Raw genomic sequence first — 17,759 nt, 5'->3', positions numbered from 1 at the left:
ACTTGAACATGCGATACGTGCAAAAGTCCATTTTCACCAGCTAGTCAATGGCATAGATTTCGGAAAGAAAACTAAACGATTGACATGAACAACACCGAACGTACGTTTCAGCGCCTGTATGCTTAAAACTGGATGTGAAAATATATTCCGGGAAGACTGGAAAACCATTTGGTCTTCAGCAAGATACATTGCCTTCAGGTGGCAGTGAACTTCCCAACGGCACTGGCACTCAGAGATTATCTCAGCCTTTTAATGTCACTGACGATGGCAAGTTACCATAGTGAGCCCAAAACTATTAAAAGATTTAATGGACTGCAGAGGCGTAGAGCCAAATTCACGTTGAAAGCTTCCCCTCTATTTTGCTCGGTGGTTGTCCGGGGTGCATGCAATCTTTCATCTCTCTGGCGCCACTGGCCGTGCATGCGCATGCAACTTACCACTGAGTTCCTATGTACCTGAGGAAGAATTCGAGCTAGGAACAGCAAAGAATACCAAACATGGCAGCCAATAGGCCTGCCAGGCGTGGGTTTCATTAGCCAGGTGGATGCTGCCTGTAAAATACACATATGGCCACTCAATAAGTACAAGTAACTTTATCTAGAGTAATTTCAGTTTGTCAGATGCCTGTCGTGGTTGAATTCCTCTTTGCGCGCGTGCATGTAAGCAAACAATATCTCATACTTCAGCCTTCATGAACTTGCACAGCGAAGCCAGTGGCCGTATACGTCTTTCGCTACAGTTAATACATTTAATAAGTGCCATCAGGCATTGTTTTAGTGCATGGCATTCATTATTGAGAGTCATTTCACACACCACAAGAGTATTTGGCGCCGCAGCGGTGAACGCTGCGTGTGCCGATGAATAAAGTCGCGAACTCCTGAAACCTGAGCCCTAAACCCTTTGATATGCCGTGCATGCCTATAGAGTAAGAGTAACATATATTCCGTTTGATCAGTGGGTCCTCTCAGCCAGTTCAGTATCCGGTTTTGATGGTAGTCACTGAATTATGTGGTACTGCTGACGGTGCCGACAGCCAGTCCGGCGTGTGGAAGTGGAACAAGAATCGACAGGAATTGAATTAATCCAACTATTTTTAATACGCACTGTTTATGTTTTTAAACAAAGCAGAAAAGTAAGAAGCCGGAAGATTCTTTGAGTGAGAAATTGGCCTGTAGAGGTGTCGGTAGTATCGGTAAAACTGGACAGCCATCCAAGCAGGCGAGCACACACGGCGTGTGGCCCACGTACTCAGCATGTGCCAATTCTTTGAAGTTTTCACCTTTTCTAAATTGATTTTAAACAAAGACGTTGTTGTGCGTTTTAGTTTACACGAGATGTTTTGCCTGGGAAGCCCTCCCTCCGGTCACCGCTCACCATCGTGACCTACGCAGGACTCCACTACCACGAATTGCATTTCCTTTTGAACCAGGGCCTTCACAGTGTCTTTCTTTACAGCTCGTTTATATCCTTGATGGTTTCTAAATCGGTTTGTGTTCTTCACCTATTTCTCTGCCGCTAACTTAGACGGCGTGACTCCCTGTGACTCCTGCAATCGCAGGGATCGCCGTATACATCATTGTCGACGTATGCTTCTTTGTGAAGGAAATATAAGATCACAAAGTAATAATACAGTGAAATTTGTCTCCCAAAGGTTGATTAATGTGCCTGAACTGTCGACACAAGCTTCTGATTAATTGTATAGTGGGATCAAGGCGTCGTGGAGGTTACCCCACTACCTCGACGCACACAACCACACGGGTGCCACTAACTCCCACGCATTCCAGCTTTCTCTTTTCTTAGCCCTTCAGTACTTCGTGCTCATTTCGTTTGGTTTTCTGCTACTGTCATTTACTTTATGATGAGCCAATTGTCAGGCAATGACTCCCGTAGCGTTGTTGACGTGTTATGCTGGCCTTCTCGCCAGCGCCGCTGCACCACACTTCTCATCGGCGCTTTCCCTTCGCTCTGGCACAGCGACGTCTCAGCAAAACAGCCTCCACACAAATTCACTCGTACCCAGTGAAGATTCGGCGCAGGCGGCGACGCCGCCCACAGCCGAAGAGAAAACTGATGGTGAATGTGAACTGGTGAATGTGCTACGACGGCTTGAGTTACAGATCTGTGGAGTTCTGTGGGCCTCCATATATAGTGCCTGCACGTGATTTTATTCTTTTCAATACAGTTCAAACGCAAACGCCCCCGTTCTTCACGAATCACATTCAGGTGGCAGTCAGGTAGAAACATGTGCCACGACATAATTGCATTGCCACTACGCAGATGTTAACTTGCCATCTGCAGATTGTCTGACCACCATCAACAAGCTGAGGAGCGAAAATCTCAAGAGCCTGTTGGGAACCCTCACCGAGGCAGTGGAAAGTGAAGTGACTGAAAGCCTGAAAAAGATCGGAAAAACGGAACCACAAAACCCCACTGCCAAGACAATTGCAGTGAAGCTCGCGGGTAACGACATCCAAAGTTGCGAATCGGGCGAGAGCGCAAAAGCGACGACGGTAGGGCTTTTGGGCTTTGAGTATTGTTCAGTAGCAGCTCTCCGCTAAAGTGATGAACCTCTGCAGCACGAAGCTAGAACCCTGTGTTCTTCTATGCATGCGGGGCGCTCCTATAGCAACTATCCTGGTTTGTGCTACAGTATCCCGGACTCGTCATTCCATTCCCGCATTCCACAAATTTCGACTGCAACGCTTTGATCCAGGCGACTTACACAGCCGGACTCGACCACCTCAAACAGTCCGTTGCTTTTTACTACGCTCTCCTTCACGGGTCCCGCAGTGCATAAATTTTTGGGTGCAGACTTGTGTCGGAGTTCTGTGCTGACTTTAGCATGCTCAAGGTGGCTGATTATCCCCCTGTCAAGAACATTTTTCAGGGGTGCACCTCGGTGGTGCTTGTCTCAGTCGCAGTATTTGCCAAAGAACGTTTCTTGATCTCCACTTATTCCGCGTTCAGTCTTGTTGCCTTTCTGCTGCAGATCAAAATTCGAGCCATCGACAGGAACGTATGATGCTGCACAAGCTCCATTTGACAACATAAACGCCGGCAACGTGGCGTTTCTGCTATCGGCGGAAAGCACAAAGGTCTCATGTGCCGCCACGAACAACTGCAAAGCTGGCTACAATGTTTTATTCTGCTACTTCATAGATCCACTTCAAAAGGGACAAAAGCCTTTTACGTGAGCTGGACTAGCCACGTGACTAGCCGGCAGCACAAGCGGCAGAGTCCTCATGCAAATGAGCTACAAGGCAGGATTACGATATGTTGCAGAATGGGAATTGCAGACTGCAATAAGGATGATTACAACTATCGATTAATTTGGTTTGCAGAACTGAGCTTTACAATGCCCTCTGGGGATTGGAAGCAGGCGCAGCGTTCATCTCGGCTCCCAGCGTCGCCACCGTTCTTTTGGTCCTCGCTGTGATGATTCGGCCTTGAGATTGGCAAACAAACGACGGAGCAGCTTCTGGAGATGTTGAAGTTGTACAAATTCCGTTTGAAGACATTCCTGAATTGCTTAGAAGCTGGATTCTGATGTCTAGCAGTGGAAGTACTACGTACTGCAAGTGGCTGGTGAGGAAGAGCTTCGGCAAAAAATGCAGAATACGTTTCTCTCTTCAGTACATCTTAGTACTGCACGCAGTTTTATTTAGAATAATTTTATGCCGTCAGAAGCCTGTCGTGGTTGGAATCCTTTCAGCTCCTAGGCATGCAAGTAAGCAACGGAGGTTCCAGCCCATCATGAACGTTTGCCAGTGGCTCTTTAAGCCTTCTGGTACGGTCAATAGATTCAAAGAGAGCCCTCATGCAATATTTTAGTCCTAGCTATTCATTACTGAGATTCGATGTACGCACCACAAACGCATATGCCGTTCAAGTGTGAAGCGCGTCATGTGTCAATGATGTCGCGAAACCATTAGTCCTTGGCCTTAAATCCTTGCATATGCCGAGCATGCCTTTGACTCAAACCAATAAACTGTCCGACTTTTAAGCGAGTCCTCTCAGGAGGCTTATTTTCCGGCATCGTTGGTAGTTACTGTAGTTTGCTGGGCGGCAGTGTGTGTACTAGGTCTGTCTTGACTCAGCGGAAGAGATCTATTACCTGTGTGGAACATGTCCTACTTAGAGATACCCATTGAAAACAATTCAAAATCGCTTGTCACCAAAGTGGACCTGCTTTCCAGCCTCACAGGCTGGCGCCTCGAGGTCCGGAGAGTAGTTTCCTGCTGGCGAGATTGGTGCGAAGCACGGGATCGGCCTGGCAAGTCGGGGTGCCCCTGCTACATTTCATTCCGGACAGAATCTACGCTAATTCTACAGAGTACCCTGTGCCACACTTCCAGCCTCTGGAGACTCAAGGGAACCCACTGCAGTGCGCGTGCACTCCAGTTACTGGACTATGTGCTAGTGCTGCCAGTGCCAACAGCCACTCTGAAACACAGGAGGGGAAAAAAAATCAGCAGCAGTTAATTTAATCCAATCATTTAGAACAAGCACTGCTTTAGTTTTTGAAGCAAAGAGCCAAGTAAGAAGCCGGAAGAATCCCTGGCTGAAGAAACGGCCACTAGAAGCGTCGGTAAAATCGTTTGGGGTAGAACACCCATTGAAATACGCGAGCGCACACGGAGTACGGCCAGCGTCAACAGCGTCCAATCTTTTAGAGTTTGTAGCTTTCCCAAATTAATTTTAAACCAAAATGTTGCCTTGTGTTTTAGTTTACACAGGAAGTTTTGCCTCGGAAGCCCTTCGAGTAGTCAGGTCACCCCCAGCTCACAGCACGCCATCGCCGGATCCCACTACCACGAATGACATTTTTCTTCCAACCAGCGACTTCACAATGCCTTTCTCTACTGCTCCTCATTATTCTTAGAGGCTTCTGAATAGTTTTGTATTCTTTATCTATTTGCGTCCCGTTAATGTCGACGGTGTGTGCTCGCGGTGCCTTGCCTGCCGGTGACTCCTCCCATCGCAGTAACCAGTGTTTATATCTTTGTGAATAAGCATGGTAACACAAAGTACTCATATACGGTAACCTGTTTTTCAAAGGTTTATAAATGTGCCGGAACAGCCAAAACAAGCTCCTGAGTAATTGTATGGGGGGATAAAGGCCTCCTGAAGCTCCCCCAAGTACCTCAGCGCACACAACCCGCTTAATTGTCACAAACTCCAACGCATTCCCACTCTCCATTTTCCGAGCCTCTTCTTCCTTCGTGCTCATTTTTTCTGGTTTGCTGCTACTGTCACTTTATGGAAAGCCAGTTTTCAGGCAATGACTCCCGTAGGGTTGTTGGCATGTTATGCTGGCTTCCTAGCCAGCGCCGCCGCACCACAATTCTCATCGGCGCTCTCCATTCGCTCTGGCACAGCGACGTCTCAGCAAAACAGCCTCCTCACAAATTTATTTACATCTGACGACGATCCTGCGCCGACGCCTCCTGCAACCGAAGAGAAAACTGACGGTGAACTAATAATGTGACCAAGTGAAATGACCCTACGCTAGCGCCAGCCACAAATCTGTGGAGATCTGTGGGCCTCCAGATATTATGCCAGCACATGAGTTTATTTTTTCAATGTAATTCAAACGCAAAACCCCCGTTCTTCACGAATGACATTCAGGTGGCGCTTGAGCGCACCCCCACTCGTGCCTGGTGGGCGGTCCTGTGGAACACATGCCACGGCATAATTGCATTGCCATTACTACCGTGTGAATCTACCATCTGCAGGTTGCTTGAACATCATAAACAAGCTAAGGCAGGAAAATCTCAAAGACCTGTTGGGAACCCTCACCAAGGCAAATGACACTGACGTAAGAGCAAGCCTCAAGACGATCAATATAGAGGATGCGGAAAACCTTACTGCAGCGAAAATTGCACAAACGCTTGCGGGCAGCGATGTCCAAAAATGTGAATTGGGCGAAAAAGCGAATGCGGGGAAGGTATGGCTCGTACACTTCGAGCATCGTTTAGTAGCAGCTTTCCGCTGACAGTGATGAACCGCCGCAGAGCAAAGCTAGAACCATGTGTTATTCTACGCATGCAAGAGGCTCCTATATCAACTGTCCTGGTTTGTGCTACAGTATCCCGGACTCGTCATTCCATTCCCGCATTCCACGGAGTTCGATTGCGACGCTTTGATCCAGGCGACTTACACAGCCGGACTCGACCACCTCAAACAGTCCGTTGTATTTTATATCATTTTCTTCCACCGGTGCCACGGTGCCTGCACCTTTTAGTTCGTGCATGTGTGGGAGTCCTGTGTTAAACTTTGGCATGCATGTGGTGGCTGATGATCGCGGAGTCAAGAGAATTTTTCACGCGTGCAGCTTGGTGGCGCTTGTCTCAGTATCAGGATTTGCCAGGGAATACCTCTCGTCCCCCAGTTGTTCTGTATCAAATCGTATTGCCTTCATGTTGCAGATCGAACTTCGAGCCATCGACAGGAATATACGATGTCGCAAAAGCTCCATTTGATAACATAAATGCCAGCAACGTGGCGTTTCTGCTGTCGGCGAAAAGCACAAAGGTCTCATGCGGCGCCACCAAAGACTGCAATGCTGGCCATGGCGTTCTGTTCTGTTACTTCATAGATCCACTTCAAAAAGGAGAAAAGCCCTTCACGTAAGCTGAACTAGCCATGTGACTAGCCGGCAACACAAGCGGCAGAACGCAGTTGCAAATGAGCTATAAGACAGTAGCACGATATATTTCAGAATGGGACTCGCAAGGCACGATAAAGGTAATTTTGATTGCTAATTATTTTTGCTTGCAGAACTGAGCTTTACAATGCCCTCTGGGGATTGGAAGCAGGCGCAGCGTCCATCTCACTTCCCAGCGTCGCCACCGTTCTTTTGGTCCTCGCTTCGATGATTCAGGCTTGAGATTAAGAAGCAAATAATACAGCAGCTTCTGGATATATTGAAGCTGTACAAGTTCCGTTTGAAGACATTCCTGAACTGTTTAGAAGCTGGTTTTTGTATGTGCGACTGCTGGAGGTGCCGACGGCGAGTCTGGAGCACACAGCTGTGTTGGAATGGAACAACGTTCGGCAGAAATTAATTTAATCCAGCCATTTATAATCGACCATGTTTCGGATTTTTAGGAACACGGAAGTAGAAAGCCCGGTTAATCTTTAATCGAGAAATCGGCCAGTAGGAGCATCGGTAAAGTCGGCAGAAGTGGAACGACCATCGAAGAACGCAAGCGCACATGGAGTATGGCCAGCGTACACCGCGTCTGCCAATTTTTTAGAGTTTTCACCTTTCCTAAATTTAATTTAAGCAGAAGCTGATGTTGGTTTTAGTTTTGCATTAGAATTTCGCCATGGAAGCCCTTCGAGTAACCAGGTCACTCTCCTCCCACCATACGCCAAAGTGACTTTCGCGGGATCTAGCTATCACAAATAGCACTTTCTTTCCAACCAGTGACCTCGAAATGCCTTTATTTACAGCTTCTTTATATCCTCAAGGGTTTCTAATTAGGTTTGCGTTCCTTACCTATTTCTGTCCCCTTAACTTTGGTGACGTGTGCACGTGGCTTGACGGTCGCTTACTCCTCCAATCGCAGCGACCGCCGTATATATCTTTGTGGAAGAAATACACCATCACAATGTCTCATAAATGCCCCTGAATACTCGGAACAAGCTTCTGAGCAACTGTTTGGAGGGATAAACTTATCGTACAGATCCCCTCACCGCATGAGCGCACACAACCCATATCGTTGCCATGAGCTCCCTCACACCCCCGGCCTTTGTTTCCTAGCCCATTCGTTCTTCGTGCTCAACTTGTTTGGATTTCTGGCACTATCACTTACTTTATGATAAGCCGATTTTCAGGCAATGACTCACATAGGGTTGTTGGGATGTTGTGCTGGCCTTCTAGCCAGCGCCGCCGCACCACATATCTCGTTGGCGCTTTCCCTTCGATCTGGCATAGCGACATCCCAGCAAAACAGCCTCCACGCAAATTTATTTGCATCCGGCCAAGATTTGCTGCGGACGACGGCGACTCCTACAGCCGCTGAGAAAACTGATGGTGAACTACTAATGTGAACAAATGAACAGCGCTCCTATAGCCCGAGCCATAGATCACTAGAGATCTGTGGGCCTCCAGAGATTCTGCCCACACATGACTATATTCTTTTCAATGCAATTAACGCTAAAGTGCCCCCATCTTTGATGAATGATATTCATGTGGCGCTTCAGTGCGGATCTATCCGTGGCTAGCGGGCGGTCCTGTGGAGCGCATGCCACGACATAATTGCATTGGCATTACTTTTGTGTTAGCTTGCCATCTGCAGATTGCCTGGAGATCATAAACAAGCTACGGAAGGAAAATCTAAAGGACCTGTTGGAAACACTCACCAAGGCAGAGGGAAGCGACGTGATTGCAAGCCTGAAGAAGCTCCAAATAGAGAACCCAGATCAACTTAGTGCAGCGAAAATTGCAGAAAAACTCGCGGGCAGTGACAACCAAAACTGTGAATCGGGCAAGAGCGCGAATGCGAAGACAGTAGGGCTTTTGGGCTTTGAGTATCGTTCAGCAGCACCTCTCCACCACAGTCATAAAATGCCACAGGAAAAGTCAAAATTTCTCTTTCTTTCTATATCCGAGTTACTGCTTCTAGAGCAGATGTGGTGGTATCGTTTTGCAGTATCCCGGACTCGTAATTCCATTCCCGCATGACGAGAATTTTAACTGCAACGCTTTGATCCAGGCGACTTACACAGCTGGACTCGACCACCTCAAACAGTCCGTTGCTTTGTATTTCATTTCCTTTCACCGGTGCCACAGCATCTACACCCTTTTATTTGTGCGAGTTTCGGAGTTCTGTGTTAACTTTAGCATGAGCAAGGTGGCTGATCATCCCGTAGTCAAGAGTTCTTCTAGATATGCAGTTTGGTGCTGTTCGTCCCAGTCTTAGTATTTGCCAGAAAAACCTTCTTGACCTTCAGCTATTCTATGATGAATCTTATCGCCTTAATGTTGCAGGTCGAACTTCGAGCCATCAACAGGAACATATGATGTTGACAGAGCTCCATTTAATAACTTAGACGCCAGCAATGTGGCGTTTCTGCTGTCAGCGAAAGGCACAAAGGTGTCATGTGCCGCCACCGAAGACTGCGAAGAAGGCCACGACATTTTATTCTGCTACTTCATAGAGCCACTTCGAAATGGAGAAAAGCCCTTCACGTACGTTGAACTAAGCACGTAACTAGACGGCAGGACAAGCGGCAGCACACTCGCAAATGAGCTACAGGACAAGAGCACGATATATTTCAGAATGGGAGTTGCAAGGCACGATAAGGGAAACTGCAAATGTGCATTAATTTGGCTTGCAGAACTGAGCTTTACAATGCCCTCTGGGGATTAGAAGCAGGCGCAGCGTCCATCTCAGTTCCCAGCGTCGCCACCGTCCTTTTGGTCCTCGCCCTGAGCATTCGGACTTGAGCTTAGCAAGTAAACGACAGAGCAGCTTCTGGAAATATCAGGGCTGTACAAATTCCGTTTGAAGACACGTCCTGAAGCGTTTAGAAGCTGGTTCCTGATCGCCAGTGCTACGTACTGCAAGTGACTGGTGAGCATGAGCTCCTGCAAAAGTGCGTTTCTCTGTTCAGTGCATCTCAGTACTACGCGTAGCTTTTTCTAGATTAACTTTAATTCGTCAGATGCATGTTGTGCTTCGATTCCTCTCAGCAGATATACGTGCAAGCAAACGACACCACAGGTTTCAGTCCTTCATAAACGTTCTCAGCGAAGCCAGTGGCCGTTCATGCCCTTTGCTACTGTTAATACATTCAAGGAGTCCCCTTATTCATTGTTTTATTGCTAGGTATTCATTGCTGACATTCGAATTACGCACCACAAAAGCATTTGCCTTCGCGGTGGCTTGTGTCACTGAAATCGCTGAACCCTGAAGACTAAGCCCTTTATCGCTGAACCCTAAAGACTAAGCCCTTTGATAAGCCGACCATGCCTTTGACTCAAGGGAATAAATTGTCGTTTTGACAAACAAATCTTCTCAGGCAGTTGAGCATCCGGTCTCGTTGATAGTTGCTGAACTTTGTCCTGCTGCTGCTGGTGCCGACAGCCATTCTGGAGCTGAGCACACTCGCGTGCCACAAGAATCGGTAGATATTAATATAATTCAAGCATTTATTCTAGGCACTGTTTCTGTTTTTAAAAAGAGCTGTCAAGTAAGCAGCCGATAGATGGTTGGATTGAGAAATCGGCCAATAGAAGCATGGGCAAGATCGGTTGGCCGTTTCTCAGTCAAAGAATCTGCCGCCTCATCGACGTACGCGAGCGCACATGGCATGTGGCCAGCGCACACAGAGTGTGCCACCTTTTTGGAACTGGTAGCTTTCCTATATTGATTTAAAACAAAATATTGCAGTAAATTTTAGTTTACATAAAAAATTTGCCCTAGAAACCCTTCGGGTTACCAGGTCACCATCCGCTCACCGCCTGCTATCGTGGCCTTCGCCGGTCCCCGCTAAAACGAATGGAACTTTCTTCCAAACTAATGACTTTACAGTCTCTTTCTCTACAGTTCCTTTATATCTCTGATGGCTTCTACATATGTTTATGTTCCTCACCTATTTCTATCCCCTAAATCTGGACGGCTTCTGCACGGCGTGCCTTGATCGCCACTGTCGCTTATCGCAGCAGCCGGCGTACAAATCTCTGTCAAAGATTTAATCTCATAATGTAATTAGAGACTGTGCCGTATCTCCTAAAGGTAGATAAGTGTCCCTGAAAAGCCAAAACAAGCTCCTGCGTAATTGAATGGTGGGATCAGATCTCCCCCCACTACCTCAACGCACACAACCCACATCGCTGTCCGGGTCTCTGCCTTCCCAGCCCATTCGTCCTTCCTTACTTTTTTGGATTTCTGCTACTGCCACTTACTTTATGATAAGCCAATTATCAGGCAATGACTCACATCAGGTTGTTGGCATGCTATGCTGGCCTTCTCGCTAGCGCCGCCGCGCCATACTTCTCATCGGCGCTTTCCCTTCGTTCTAGCCCAGCGACATCTCAGCAAAACGGCCTCAGCACAAATTTATCTGTAACTGGTCAAGAATTGCAGCGGACAACAGCGCCCACAGGCGCTGAGAAAACTGAAGGTGAACTACTAGTGTGAACAAGTGATTGGCGCTACGCTAGCCCCAGTCACAGATCTGCGGAGATCTGTGGGCCTGCAGATATCATGCCAACAGATGACTTTATTCTTTTCAATGCAGTTCAAGTGCAGGTGCCTCTGTTTGAGACGATTCAGGTGGCTCTTCAGTGCAGCTCCACCGGTGGCAAGTGCGCGGTCCTGTGGGGCACATGCCACAACATAATTGCACTGCCATCACGCGGGTGTTAGCTTGCCATCTGCAGACGGCCTGGACATCATAAACAAGCTACGGAGAGAAAATCTCAAGGACCTATTGGGAACGCTCACCAAGGCACAGGAAAGTGAGGTGACTGCAAGCCTGAAGGAAATGGGAAAAACGGACCCAGCGAACCTTACTGCAGCAAAAATTGCACAAACTCTTGCAGGCAGTAGTGAAACATGTGAATTGGGGGAAAACGCCGATGCGAAGACGGTAGGGCTTTTAGGCTTTGAGTACCATTCAGCAGCAGCTTCCCGCTAAAGTGATAGACCTCCACAGCGCGAAGCTAACACCCTGTGTTCTTCTACGCATGCGATCTACGCATGCGAGAGGCTTCTATCGCAGTTGTAATGCTGTTGTGCTACAGTATCCAGGACTCGCAATTCCATTCGCGCATTCCACGAATTTCGAGTGCAGCGCTTTGATCCAGGGGACCTACACAGCCGGACTCAGCCAACTCAAACAGTCCGTTGTTTTTGCTTTCGCCGATGCCACAGTGCCTGCACATTTTGGTTTGTGCATATGTTGGAGTTCTGTGTTCACATGGTGGCTTGTCATCCCTCAGTTCAAGAGCTTTTCCAGTTATGCAAATTGGTGTTGCTTGTGTCAGTCTCAGTATATGCCAAAGAAAACTTCTTGCTCTTCAGTTGTTCCTTTTTGAATCTTATTGATTCCATGCTGCAGATCGAACTTCGATCCATCGACAGGAACATATGATGTTGAGAGTGCTCCATTTAATAATGTAGACGCCAGCAATGTGGCGTTTCTGCTGTCGGCGAAAAGCACAAAGGTCTCATGTGCCGCCACCGAAGACTGCACTGGTGGCCATGACGTTTTATTCTGCTACTTCATAGATCCACTTCGAAAAGGAGATAAGCCTTTCACGTAAGCTGAATTAGCCACATGACTAGCCAGCGGTAGAAGCGGCAAAACGCAATTGCAAATGAGCTACAAACGAAGTGCACGATATATTCCAATTTGGAAATTGCAAGGTGCGACTGAAGCAATTGCAAATGTTCATTAATTTGGCCTGCAGAACTGAGCTTTACAATGCCCTCTGGGGATTGGAAGCAGGCGCAGCGTCCATCTCAGTTCCCAGCGTCGCCACTGTTCTTTCGGTTCTCGCTCTAGTCACTCGGACTTGAGCTTCGGGATATGTCGAAGTTGAACAACGTTCAGAGCGACGGTAGTGGCTTCTTTGGTCCTTCATTACAGTTAATACATTCAAAGACTTCCCACACGCATTGTTTTAGTGCCAGATATTCATTACTGAGATTCGTTATACGCATCACAAAAGCAGGTGGCGTCGTGGGAAGCCGCGGCATGTCTGAATGAACGAACCCCAAAGGTTAAATCCTAGTGCTTTTGATATGCCGAGCATGCCTTTTGACCCAAAGTAATAAATTGTCGGTTTGCTAACTGATTCCTCTCAGTCAGCTCAGCGTCCTTTGTCGTTGGCACTTCTTGAAGTGTGTGGTACTCCTGCCGGTGCCGACAGCCTGGAGGGCACAAGTGTGCCGAGGGGAAACAAGAATCGGCAGATATTAATATAATCCAACCATTTTTAATAATCATTGTTTTGTTTTTGGATAGAGCAATCAAGTAAAACGCCGAAAGATTCTTTGACTGAGAAATCAGCCAGCGTAAGCACCACTAAAATCCGTTGCAGTAGAACAGGCGTCGAAGTACGCCAGCACACGCATTGTGTGGGTAGCGTACACAGCATGGGCCAAATTTTCGGTATTTGTAGCATTCATAAATTAATTAAAAACAAAAATTTTGGCGTAGTTTGCAGCGTACATTGGAGGTTTTTCCTTGGAAGCCCTTCGAGTAACGAGGTCACCCTCCGCTCATCGCCGGACCCCGCTACGATGAATTGCATTTTCTTTCGAACCAATGGCTTCACAATGACTTTCTCTACTGTTCCTTTATATCTTCAGAGGTTTCTAAATAACTTCATGTTCTTTACCTATCTCTGTCCCTTTAATCTTGGCGGCGTGTGCAAGGCGTGCCTTGAAAGCCGTCGACTCTCCTACCGCACCAACAAGCGTATATATCTTTGTGAAAGAAATATAATATCACAAAGTACTCAGATACCCTGGAAACCCCTAAAGACTGACAGATGTGTCGGAACAATGTAAACAGGCTCCTGAGTAGTTGTAAGGGGCGATCCAGGCGTCGTAGAGCTCCCGCAAGTACCTCAGCGCACACAACCCACATCGTTGCCACAAACTACCACACATTCCAGCTCTCTGCCTTCCTAGCCCATTCTTCCTTCGTGCTCACTTTGTTTGAATTTCGGGTACTGTCATTTACTTCATGATAAGCCAACTATCAGGCAATGACTCATGTAGGGTTGTTGGCATGTTATGCTGGCCTTCTCGCCAGCGCTGCCGCACCACTTCTTATCGGCGCTTTCCCTCCGCTCTAGCACAGCGACTTCTGTGAAAAACAGCCTCCGCACAAATTTACTTGCCTCTGGGCAAGATTCGCCGGTTACGGCGCCCGCAGGCGAGAACAAAACTGAAGGTGAACTACTTTTGAAAAGAAGCGAATCGTGCTACGTTAGCCACATCCACAGATATCTGTAGAGATCTCTGGGCCTCCAGATGTTATACCTGCACATGAATTTATTCCTCTCAATGCAAATTCAAGAGCAAATGCCCCCGATTTTGACTAATGACATTCAGTGGTGGCGCTTCAGTGCAGCTCCACCCGTGGCTAGTGGGAGGCACTGTGGAAACACACGCCACGCCATAATTGCATTTCCATCTCTCCCGCGTGAACCTGCCACCTGCAGATTGCCTGGCCACCATAAACAGGCTAAGGAGCGAAAATCTAAAGGGCCTGTTGGGAACCCTCAACAAGGCGGAAGACAAAGAGGTGACTGCAAGCCTGAAAACGATCCAGATACAGGAGGATACAGACGCTACTGCCGTGACAATTGCAGTAAAGCTTGCAGGTGAAGATGTACACACATGTGCCTCGGGAAAAGACGCGAATGCGAAGAAGGTGTGGCTTTTTGGCTTTGAGTATCGTTCATCCGCTAAAGTGATGAGCCGTCGCTAAGCAAAGCTAGAACCCTGTGTTGTTCTGCGCGTGCAAGAGGCTTCTATTGCAATTAGAATGCTGTTATGCTACAGTATCCCGGACTCGTAATTCCATTCGCGCACGGCGACAATTTTGAATGCAACGCTTTGATCCAGGCGACTTACGCGGCCGGACTCGACCACCTCAAACAGTTCGTTTTCTTTTACTTCATTTTTTTCACCCGTGCCGCAGTACCTACACCTTTTAGTTCGTAGGTGTTCCGGATCTCTGTGCTGACTTCAGCATGCACAAGGTAGCTGATCATCCCCTAGTCAAGATTTCTTCTGCATGTGCAGCTTGGTGGTGCATGTCTCAGTCGCAGTATTTGCCAAAGAAAACGTCTTGACTCTCAACTATTATCTTCTGAATCTTATCGCCCTTATGCTGCAGATCGAGCTTTGATTCTTCAACAGGAATATATGATACTACGAAAGATCCATTTGATAAAGTAGAGGCGAGCAATGTGGCGTTTCTACTATCAGCGAAAAGCACGAAGGTTTCATGTGCCGCCACCAAAGACTGCAATGCTGGCCACAACGTTTTATTCTGCTACTTCATAAGTCCACTTCAAAAAGGACAAAAGCCTTTCACGTAAGGCCGAAATAGCCACGTGACTAGCCAGCGACACAAGCGGCAGAGCATATTTGCATAAGAGCTATAAGACAAGGGCACAATATGTTGCAGAATGGGAATTGCAGGGTACGATAAGGAAAATTACAACTATTGATTAATTTGATTTGCAGAACCGAACTTTACAATGCCCTCTGGGGATTGGAAGCAGGTGCAGCATCCGTCTCGGTTCCCAGCGCCGCCACCGTTCTTTTGGTCCTGGCGTTGATCGTTAGGACTTGAGCTTAGCAAGCAAACGACAGGGAAGATTATGGAAATACCGAAACTGTACTGTACTGTGTTTGAAGACATTCCTGAATCATTCGGAAGTTGGTTTCTGACCTTTGGTGCTACGTACAGCAAGTGGCTGATGGCGAAGAGCTTCGGCCAAAATGCGGAATTCATTACTCTCCCCCCTACATCTTTGTACTACACGTAACTTTACCTAGATTTATTTTAACCCGTCAAATGCCTGCTGTGGTTGGATTCGCCCCAGCTCCTATTCATGCAACCACACAGCAGCGCAGGCTTCAGTCGCTCATGAACGTTCGCAGCCAAGCCAGCGGTCCTTAACCCCTTCCGCTAAGTTAATACATTCAAATAGATCCCGCATTCATTCTTTTAGCGCTACCCATTCAATACTGACACGCGCCACGAAAGCATTTGGCGTCGCAGTGGGAAACGCGGCATATGTGAATGATGTCGCGAAACCCTAAACACTGGGTCCTAAACTCTGTGATACGCCGACCATGCCTTTGACTCAAAGGAATGAAGGCAGCAAAATATCCGGCTTTGGTGGTAGTTACTGAACTATGTGCTACTGCTGCCGGTGCCGACAACCTGTCTGGAGAACACACGTGTGTCAAAGTGGAACAAGAATCGGCAGCAATTAATGTAACCCAAGCATTTATGATAGATACTTTTTCCGTTTTTGAAGAGAGTAGTCAAGTAAGGATTCGACAGATTCTTTGACTGATAAATCGGCCAGTAGAAGCGTCGGTAGCATCGGTGAAAGCGAACAGCCGTCGATGTCCGCGAGCGCACACAGCATGTGGCCAGCGTACACAGCGTGCCACTTTTCTGGAGTTTCTAGCTTCCCTAAATTAATTTCGATCAAAGGCATTGACTTGAGCTCGAGTTTACACTTTGCCTTGGAAGCGCTTCGAATAACCAGGTCACCCTCCGTGCACACCACGTCATCGTGACCTCCGCCGGACCCTGCTACCATATATAGGATTTCCTTTCGAACCAATGGCTTCACTGCGTTAACAGCTCCTTCATATCCTTGTGGATTTCTAAATAGGTTTATTTTCTCCACCTATTTCTGTCTCATTAATTTGGATGACGTGTACATTTCGTGCCTTGACTGCCGGTGACTCTCTTCCAATCGCAGCAGCCGGCGTAGGCCTCTTTGTTTGCGTACGTTTCTCCGTGAGAGAAAAATGACATCAAAGCCTAATCATATACTGTACCTTATCTCCCAAAGGCTGATAAATGTGCCGGAAAAGTCGAAACAAGCTCCTGAGTAATTGCACGGTGGGATCGAGGCGTCGTAGAGCTGCATGAGCTCAGCGCACACGACCCACATCGTTGCCACAAACTACCACGCATTCCCGCTCTTTGTTTTCTTAGCCCTTCCGTCCCTCTAGCGCATTTTGTTTGGATATCTGGTACTGCCATTTACCTTAAGATCGAGCCAATTGTCAGACAATGACTCACGGAGGCTTGTTGGCATGTTACGCTGGCCCTCACCAGCGCCGCCGCACCACGATTCTCATTGGCGCATTCCCTTCGCTCTGGCACAGCGACATCTCAGAGCTACAGCCTCAGCACAAATCTATTTGCGTCCGGCCAGGGTTTGCTGCTCACAAAGGCGGCGCCCACGGCCACTGAGAAAACTACAGGTGAACTACTTGTGTGGAGAAGTGAATGCGCTACGCTTGGTCCCAGCCACAGTTCTCTAAAGATCTGTTGGCCTTCAGAGAATGTGCCTGCCCATAATTTTATTCTTTTCAATGCAAATCCAGCAAATGCCCACGTTCTTGACGGACAACATTCAGGTGGCGCCTCAGTGCAGCCTCACCCGCGGCTAGTGAACGGTCCCGTCGAACGCATGCCAGGACATAATTGCATTTCCATTACACCCGAGGTAACGTGTCATCTGCAGAATGCCTGGATATCATAAACGAGCTAAGGAAGGAAAATCTGAAGGACCTGTTGGGAAGCCTCAGCGCGGCAAAGGAAAATGAGGTGATCGCAAGCCTGAAGAAGATCGGAACACAGGACCCAGAAGAACCAACTACCGTGAATATTGCAAAAAAGCTTGCAGGTGAAGATAACACATGTGGATCGGGAAAAGATGCGAATGCGAAGACGATAGGGCTATTGGGCTTTGGGTATCGTTCAGCAGCAGCTTTCCCCTAAAGGGATGAACCGCCGCAGGGCAAAGCTGAAACCCTGTGTTCTTCTACGTATGCAAGAGGATTTTACGGCAACTGTTGTGCTGTTGCGCTGCAGTATCCCGGGCTCGTCATTCCATTCACGCATGACACGGAGTTCGACTGCAAGGCCTTAATCCAGGCGACCTACACAGACGGACTCGATCACCTCAAACAGTCCGCTGTTTTGTTCTTTGACCACTGGAACAGTGCCTACACCCTTTAGACCGC

At 47.8% G+C, this 17,759-nt stretch overlaps 5 protein-coding genes across 5 annotated transcripts; all 5 read left to right on the top strand.

The window, feature by feature from the left end:
- Window positions 1-1,877: 1,877 nt before the first annotated feature.
- Window positions 1,878-3,450, top strand: ETH_00008745 (SAG family member (sag20); the record flags this gene model as incomplete). The annotated part of the gene is made up of 5 exons (XM_013378561.1): window positions 1,878-2,073; window positions 2,299-2,510; window positions 2,651-2,748; window positions 2,990-3,190; window positions 3,342-3,450. The coding sequence occupies 5 exons, from the start codon at window positions 1,878-1,880 to the stop codon at window positions 3,448-3,450; spliced, it is 816 nt and encodes a 271-aa protein (XP_013234015.1).
- A 1,831-nt stretch (window positions 3,451-5,281) lies between these two features.
- Window positions 5,282-6,889, top strand: ETH_00008740 (SAG family member (sag21); the record flags this gene model as incomplete). Its single annotated transcript, XM_013378560.1, has 5 exons — window positions 5,282-5,471; window positions 5,736-5,947; window positions 6,089-6,186; window positions 6,429-6,629; window positions 6,781-6,889. 5 exons carry the CDS (start codon window positions 5,282-5,284, stop codon window positions 6,887-6,889), a joined length of 810 nt encoding a protein of 269 aa, XP_013234014.1.
- Window positions 6,890-7,845: 956 nt separating this feature from the next.
- On the top strand, window positions 7,846-9,457 carry ETH_00008735 (SAG family member; the record flags this gene model as incomplete). The annotated part of the gene is made up of 5 exons (XM_013378559.1): window positions 7,846-8,041; window positions 8,307-8,518; window positions 8,661-8,758; window positions 8,999-9,199; window positions 9,349-9,457. 5 exons carry the CDS (start codon window positions 7,846-7,848, stop codon window positions 9,455-9,457), a joined length of 816 nt encoding a protein of 271 aa, XP_013234013.1.
- A 1,486-nt stretch (window positions 9,458-10,943) lies between these two features.
- On the top strand, window positions 10,944-12,536 carry ETH_00008730 (SAG family member; the record flags this gene model as incomplete). Its single annotated transcript, XM_013378558.1, has 5 exons — window positions 10,944-11,136; window positions 11,396-11,604; window positions 11,759-11,856; window positions 12,076-12,276; window positions 12,428-12,536. 5 exons carry the CDS (start codon window positions 10,944-10,946, stop codon window positions 12,534-12,536), a joined length of 810 nt encoding a protein of 269 aa, XP_013234012.1.
- Window positions 12,537-13,732: 1,196 nt separating this feature from the next.
- On the top strand, window positions 13,733-15,333 carry ETH_00008725 (SAG family member; the record flags this gene model as incomplete). Its single annotated transcript, XM_013378557.1, is given in 6 exon segments — window positions 13,733-13,792; window positions 13,794-13,920; window positions 14,192-14,403; window positions 14,535-14,632; window positions 14,872-15,072; window positions 15,225-15,333. Coding segments are annotated over 6 exon segments (807 nt in total).
- Window positions 15,334-17,759: the final 2,426 nt, after the last annotated feature.

The sequence above is a fragment of the Eimeria tenella genome, genomic scaffold (genome assembly GCF_000499545.2).
Source record: "Eimeria tenella Houghton genomic scaffold, Eth_scaff9, whole genome shotgun sequence".
Lineage (NCBI taxonomy): Eukaryota > Apicomplexa > Conoidasida > Eucoccidiorida > Eimeriidae > Eimeria > Eimeria tenella.
The sequence above is the reverse complement of the archived record's forward strand: the minus strand, read 5'-3'. Positions and strand labels throughout refer to the sequence as shown.